Source organism: Macaca mulatta, chromosome 8 (genome assembly GCF_049350105.2).
Source record: "Macaca mulatta isolate MMU2019108-1 chromosome 8, T2T-MMU8v2.0, whole genome shotgun sequence".
NCBI lineage: Eukaryota > Metazoa > Chordata > Mammalia > Primates > Cercopithecidae > Macaca > Macaca mulatta.
The window spans coordinates 29934324-29942300 of NC_133413.1; the positions used below are offsets into that span (position 1 = coordinate 29934324).

Consider the following 7977-nt stretch of genomic DNA (forward strand, 5'->3'; position numbering starts at 1 on the left):
CAGGGCCATTCCAGCAAACCTGCTTCTTTGACACCAACTAATGAGGAAAACACTTTTTCCTGTTAAGCCTTGTATACTCCCAACACTTCTGACAGTAGCCACGAGTGTACCTTCGCTACTGGGGGAAGATACCTTCGCTACTTGAGTGGAGATTCCATTTCCCCCCCCACTCTTCTCTCTTTAAAACTTCTGGGAAACCATCCATCGTTTGGCCTCATCTGAAGCATAGGCAGCTCAGACAGTAAATCTACCTCTTCCCGTTCACCTGTAGCACCTAAGGTAGTGCTTGGAGCTGCCTGTAGGATAGTGAATACACAGGCTCCAACATATGGGTGAGCACATTTGCTGTTGCCTGTGAGTGTGTGTGTCACATATCCTGAGCTTATGTTAAAAATCAGGGAAAGAGTAACTTCTCTCCACTTAGCAGTTTCTGTATTTTAATGCAGCCTGAATTCAAAGTAATAATGTTCTAAACTTATTAAACTGAGATTTTATGTGGGAGAGAATTTGGTCTCTGGGTGGAGGAAGGGTATAAGGCTGAGGGAAGCACATGCCGACTTTTGAGAATTACTAAAGTGAATGCTCCTTTTTTTACTTCAATTTTTCTGCAGGGGTCGGCACCAGGAATTATTATAGAAAGATCGGCTACAGATTACAAGGCCCGTACATGGTGAAGATGCTGAAATAATGGCCACACCAGTCCACCTTTCTGCAGTATCCTCCCTGGCAGAACACGGAGAATCAGGATTTCTTAAATACTCAACAGAGAGGCTGAGCAGAGCAAATAGGGGACTTCACCCTCATCCCGCAGCTGCAGAGACCTTCAAGGCCACGGCTGGTCATCTGCTGACCACACCCCAGATCCGTCCTCTCCTGTGTGCACCCAAAGAAAATCATTGCATTTTTGAGGCTTAAATCGTCTATCCAGTTTCTAAATTTTGCATGAGGCCTGCAGGTGGCCTATTTTGACTCAGACGGTGACAAAAGCAAATTAACTCATTTGGACACCATAACTCATGAAATAAAACTGATTGTCATTCGAGGAGCAAACTTAGGAGTAGGTTATTTATATACCCCAGGGACAGAAAGTCAGGTTGAAACAGGAAAACCACCAGACTCTGATCTCAGGCCTCTAACGACGTACGCATTGGAGCGCAAGTTAGGAAAATGAGCTTTTGTTTTCATGGAAATCATTCTGATTACAGTGCCGATGTTTAGAAATAGCAGTGTGACCGGGAAAGAGGAATTGCAGTTGTGGGGGAGTGAGCTGGCAGCAGCCGGCCACCAGCCTCTCCCAGGCGGGAGTCCACCATCCGAGACGGCAATGACAAAGAGCTTCATTTCATGTTCTTTGTTGTCTCGACTTCCCACCCTCTTGGCAACTACAGGGCAGTGTGGGCAGCCACAAGTGTGGTCCCCAGAGAGCGTCTGGCTTTCCTGTTTGTCTATCCCGAGCGTCTGAGATTGTGTGCCCCTAAATCAAGATTTGCTTCCACAGAAGCCATTACTTGCAATTTTTTTTTTTTTTTTTTTTTGATAGAGTCTCGCCCTGTCACCCAAGCTGGAGTGCAGTGGTGTGATCTCACTGCATCCTCAGCCTCCCAAGTAGCTGGGATTACAGGCACCCGCCACTGCACCTGGCTAATTTTTCTATTTTTAGTAGAGATGGGGTTTCACCATATTGGTCAGGCTGGTCTCAAACTCCTGACCTCAGGTGATCCATCCACCTCGGCCTCCCTAAATGCTGGGATTACAGGCATGAGCCACTGCACCCAGCCTTTAATTTTTTAAGGTGGATTTTGGTTGTTATAAATGGAGAAAGGTAAGAGTTCAAGTTCAACTTGTGTGAAAGCAAAACAATGGAAAACAGGATTGGCTTCTTCAAAGGCTCCTCTTGTAGAACTACCTTTTTGAGATTTCGAGGTAATCTACTTTGGAGACTGCCTGGAGAGGGTCAGTTCCTAAGTTAAGAGCATTGCTTAACCTTGGCTCCTGTGGCATTTTACAAAGGTTTAAAGGAATTGATTCCTCTGAAAGGGCCTGAAAATAAAAAGTCCTTAACATACAAAGAAGAGTCATGTGGTTTTTTTTTTTTCCTCTCCCTGTAAATGCAGTGACATTTGCCACGAATGTGCAGGTTTCAGTTTCCAACCTATGGCACTGTTCATTTCCTCCTGGGTGCTGTTTGCCATTTCATTAAACTGCTACGAGGCAAATGGCAGTGGCTTTGTTATGGGCTCACTGTGGAACTACCATGGCTTTCCATGAGTGTCGTTTAGGGACTTAGCTACTTCTCAATTATGCTTTTTTACCCTATAAAAATAAAACTAATAAAGCATACTCCCGCTGGCTGTCAGAGCTGCGTTGCTGGAGACAGAACCAGCCGCACAGCCCTGGAGCACAAAGTCTGCGGGCCTCGACCTTCTCATCTGTGCTAGGTGCCCAAATGGACACACATAACTTACAAGAAGGGCTTTTGTGAAATGGTAAAAAGGCCTGCACATGGAAAGTTCACTTCAAAAGATGACAATTTAGGGAATTTGAAACAAAATGACAGGAACTTGCACCTTTCTGATGGCTGTCAGCCTTTGCTCAGGATTCACGAGAATCCCTCTTTCTAGCTCATCCCTGGCCTTCCTTGCCATATCTTGTGGCCTGTGCAAAATGGCAGCAGTTGAGGAGCTTCCCCCGGGTGTCAGGGCTCCTGCCTCCTCCCTCTGCCACCAGAAGCTTCCGCTTCTCTTGTGACTGCCAGGGCTTGTTCCGGCATGGATGGTGCTTGGCGCCTCCACTGTCCGGCTGGTCTGGCTGCTCTGAGGCCTGTGGGGCCACTTCATAAGAAAGCTCAGTTGGGCACGATCCTGCTGGCCTCGGTGTGAAACCATCACAGCTGCAGCCTGATCCCACCTGAACGGAAGGACTCCTTAGCAACCACCTCCAACCCAGAAAGCTCTGCATTTAGCTCCACTTCTGGGACATCACCTGAAGAGTTTTTTTTTTCTTCTTCTTTTTTTAATTCAAGTCATATCAAAAACAGACTAAACTAAATTTGAACAGAAAATGAGATTTTTAAAATACATTATCACCAAGCGAAAGGGCCTGGTAAAACTCATTGTTCCATTTGGGAACAAGCAAACCCCTTTTCCATTTTCCATCTCTGCAGACCCAAAAGTACCACAAAGACAACTCAAAAACCAACGCCTGTTCCCCTAAAACGTCTTTCAGATTGCAAATTTTCATTGCCAGTGCGTTTTTCGCTTTTTTGTTTTCAAGATTATCACATTGAAAACAGAAAATCTTGTTCCTAAAGAACTCACAGACCCCTGAGTTTACAAAGAAAAAAAAAAAAAAAAGCACAAGATCTGGCATCTGAAAACCTGGTTTCCTCATTAACCATGAAGCTTTGAGCAAGGCCCCTCCCTGTTTCTGAGCTACCATTTCCCTATTTGTAAACGTGTGTCGCTCGGGGCAAGCGTAGGAATCAGATGTGGCATTTGAGAGACACTGCATAAACCAGGACATACACCGATAGTTGTTGCTGCCCCCAGTGAAGTGGCTTCTCTGCTGATGTGTAACCTTGGGCAAGTCAACCCTGCAAAGTTTCATCTGTAAAATGGGAGTGAGGTGTAGGCAGGGTTCTTAGAACAGGAAGCGTACTATAGAAGCACTAGCTCTGATTACTAATACCTAACAAGTGCAATCATCCGCCCATTTTTTTCTTCAATGAGGGAGCTTCTCTGCTGACAATAGAATTTCTGATTCTTTGCTACAATCTAAGTTTTTCTTAGAAGCCCATGTCAGAAGAATAGTATCTCTAATGCTCTAAGACCCTATCTCCTTCTCCTCTGGTCTATTTTATTCACACAAGTCTAGGGTTGCACATTGTCAAATCCATTCCTTGAGGGCCAAGATCCTAGCTGAGATTGCAACAGCAAAAAGCATTTTGAAATGCTGCTGTCTTTGGAGTGGCTTCCTGGAAAGGTGTCCAGTATCAGCACACATTGCCGACCCCTGTGTGAGCTGGTGGCTGTGTCCACCTAGGGAGTCTGGCAGCCATTTGTGGCAGGGGTTGGGACGGGAAGGGGACACCTTTCTATATATTGGAGTTGTGTACACCAGCAATACGTTTGTGTTTCGTTCTGTGAAGGCATTTCCAAAAATGATGTTTCAAGAAACCTATTTTAATGTAGACAAATCCATGCCTGTGAAAAAGTTGCCACTCGGCTGCTTTTCTCTATCCTGCCTTCATTGCCGTTACCCAGATGTGCAGCTTTAACTCCTTTGTCTCTACACGCCTGATTCCCACCTTGTCCACCTGGAAAATTTCTCATCATTCAGGGGAACAAACGACTATTTGTTGAGCCTCCACCAGGCCCTGGACTCTGCCTCAGGTCCTTTCACCTTCTTCGTCTTGGGAAATCCCTCCAACCCCCGCCGTCCTCAAGGTTAATACGGTAAGGTGAAGAGTCTCCACTACTTTTTTTTTTGTTTTTGAAACAGGATCTCACTCCGTTGTCCAGGCTGGAGTGCAGTGGCGTAGTCATGGCTCACTGTAGCCGTGCAAACTCCCAGGCCCAAGCACTCCTCCCATTTCAGTCTCTCAAGTAGCTGGGACTACAGGCATGCACCACTACACCCAGCTAATTTTTTTATTTTTTATAGAGGCGGGAGGGGTCTCGCCGTGTTGCCCAGGCTGGTCTTGAACTCCTGGGCTCAAGCGATCCTTCCTCCTCAGCCTCCCAAAGTGTTGGGATTACAGGCGTGAGCCACCGCGTCTGACCTTGTCTCCATTACTTAAGTAAGGAAGGCAGGCTGGTGTCTTCACCTCTGAGCCTGGCATCACAGGAAGCCACTGTGGCACCCAGGTGCAGTCACAGTGCCATCCCCCAAATGTCTGGGGATCGCGTATACTATACTCTGAATGGGACCCTGGCGTGGCCCAGTGCAGCGGCCCTGGTCTCAGCCACTAAATACTAAGATGCAGGCTTCGAGACCGAGCCAGTGACTCAGCCCTCCCCACCCCACCCAGCCCCACTCTTCCTCTTTTAGAGGAAAGCGTTGCCAGTCAGCTTATGTTAGACCTGGGCACCGAGCCTGTGCCTTCAGATGTGAATTTCACCCTCACGGCAGCCTGTGAGAGAAGCCCTATTATCAGCATCCCAGCAGTTCCAACTGGCGGGAGTGGAAGTGGATGATTTCCTTAAGAGATAATGCAAAGTACAGAAAGAGTCTACTCTTTTCATTTAAATGAAAATAGCGCTTGGGGGCTCTAAAAATTATATATGCTCATTATAACAAATGGAAATGAGACAGAAAAGCACAAAATAACCTGAAATCCCACCATCAGTGCCAGCCGTGGCTAACGTTGTGATGAATGTCCTTCCAGCCACCTCTCTGCACACACACACACAGACACACACAGACACGCAATCAGTTTTACATAGAAGAGTCATATTGTACATGTTGCTTCTTTTTTACTCTACAAGATGTAAAGTAAGCATCTTTCCATTTCAATATGGATCTACTTGAATTTTTTTTTTTTTTTTTTTTTTTTTTTGCTTTTGAGACAAGGTCTCCCTCTGTCACCCAAGCTGGAGTGCAGTGGTACTATCTCGGCTCACTGCAACCTCCAACTTTTGGGTTCATATGATCCTCCTGCCTCAGCCTCCCAAGTAGCTGGAACTACAGGTGCACACCATCACACCCAGCTGATTTATTTTTTTGTAGAGCCAAGGTCTCCCTGTGTTGCCCATGCTGGTTCTCAAACCCCTGGCTCAAGCTACTCTATCCTTTGCAGTGAGTACCTAGTGGTCCCCTGTCTGCAGATGCACGGTTGATTTCAGCGGGCCTTTCTTTTTTTTTTTTTTTTTTGAGATGGAGTCTCGCTCTGCCGCCCAGGCTGGAGTGCAGTGGCCGGATCTCAGCTCACTGCAGGCTCCTTCAGTGGGCCTTTCTAATCTCACACTCTCATCATCACAGTACCTAGAAGCACCAATCTGTTGACTCAATACCAAGATTTACTTCTTTATTTTCTACAAACACTCACTCATTCATGGCTGGCCCCCTTTGTGCCCCCACCCCCCGCCACTTTGGTTGTCCTGCCACCAAGCCTTTCAGTCCTTCACTCACAATGGGGAAGGCCTCCCTGGCTGGCGTGTGGCCTTTCTCATCCAGAGGGCAGCAGCACATTCCATCAAGAACAAGTCCCATCACACGAAATGTCAAGATGCCTGCTCACTGGAAGGCACTGGAGCGTGACAGCCTTTACTGAAGTGAGAGGTGACTGTACCTTATCTTTTTTCCCCTGATGTAAGGGACTGCGTCAAGTCAGATCCCTGCACCAGCTGTAGCCCTGCAGAGATGCTCGTCATCTTGTCTGCAAGGCTAGAAAATGTGACCACCAGAGAGACTTGACGGTACCTGCTGTCACCATCAGGGCAGGCAGCAGAGGGGCTCTCAGCGCTTGGACCCCCCCGCAAAAAGAATGGCAGGACATGCAGATGCCTGGGTGCCAGGCTTGCTTCCGCCTCTGTCCAGCTCTGCAGGGACAGGGTCTGGGTCACCATATATCTAGGGTGCTGAGGCAGCAAGCAAAGATCACCTGCATCTACCTGAAGGAAAGAAAGTACAGGAACATTTTGGCGAGAGGAAGAAAGGGAAGTAATGTGTTGAGCAGTCATGCCTGGTATTGCCCCACAGTGGTCCTCTGAGGGTGGAATTAAGGTCCCCATTTTACAAATGAGAAACTCAGGCTCAAAACAGCTCAGTAAATTAACCAAGGCCACAGAGCTAGTCAGAGAAATGAGTGTGAAGATGACAGACTGGCCCAATACAGTGGCTCGTGCCTGTAATCCCTGCAATTTGATTCTCTATAAAAAATTAGCCAGGTGTAGTGGTGCACACCTACAGTTCTACCTGCTACAGAGGCTGAGGCAGGAGGATCGCTTGAGCCCAGGCGTTGGAGGCTGCAGTGAGCCATGATTGTGCCACTGTACTCCAGCCTGGGTGACAGCAAGACACTGTCTCAAAAAAAAAAAAAACAACAACAAAAAAAAAAAAAAAAAAAAACACACACACACACACACAACAAATTGACATTTGCAGACTTGCAGAGATTCATACTTACGAGCAGTGGTTCCTCTAGAATTTCTAAAACAAAGTTTCTGGCTGGCAGTTGGGTTGGAGAAGGGTTTATCTTGAAGCTACGTGGCCTGGCAGACATCGTTTGCCCCCCACCCCCTGTTCCAGGCCACTTCTTAGCACAACAACTGCCAATGGGCTCTTGAAAGACCCCCTTGATTGAAATATACAGACAACAGATACATCCAAATAAAAACTGGTAAATAGGGACAATATGGAAAGAATGAACTAGTAGCAGGAAATCAATCTGCTTAAATAGAAAATTGAAACTAAGTAACTCTGGGAGTTACTGTTACAGAAAAGAATGGAAGTTTCTGGGTTAAAATGGAGGATGGAACACACACATCTAGTATTGCTTCCACCTGGAGCTAGATGTGTGCATTCCATCCTCCCTTTTAACTGATGTTAAAGAGAGGTGAGGGCCTAGCACGGTGACTCACAGTGACTCCCTACACTTGGGGAAGCCAAGATGGGAGGATTGCTTGAACCCAGGAGTTTGAGACCAGCCTGGGCAACATAGCAAGACCCTATCGCTACAAAAAGTTTTTAAAAATCAGACAGGTTCACACCTGGCTGTGATGGCACACACCTGTAGTCCCAGTGATTTGGGAGAGGTTGAGGCAGGAGAACCACTGGAGCCCAGAAGTTTGAGGCTGCAGTGAGCTATGATTGAGCCACTGCATTCCAACCTGGGTGACAAAGTGAGATCTGTCACCAAAACAAAACAAACAAACAAACAAAAGACTAAGTTTGCCTGATACTTACAGATGTGGAAAAAGAGACAAGTGAGCCATGCAGGAGAGGAAGCCAGAATGGGGTGTCTAGGGTTTGTCCAAA

General features: G+C 46.8%; 1 protein-coding gene across 2 annotated transcripts in view; it reads left to right on the forward strand.

The window, feature by feature from the left end:
- Positions 1–2069, forward strand: part of ELP3 (elongator acetyltransferase complex subunit 3) — a 104306-nt gene extending 102237 nt beyond the window's left edge. The window contains 1 exon segment of one of the 2 annotated variants that reach the window (NM_001257766.1): positions 612–1530. In NM_001257766.1, the coding sequence (NP_001244695.1) occupies positions 612–688 (77 nt within the window). In that variant the 3' untranslated portion in view covers positions 689–1530. 2 annotated transcript variants of the gene reach the window in all.
- The last annotated feature ends 5908 nt before the right edge of the window (positions 2070–7977 follow it).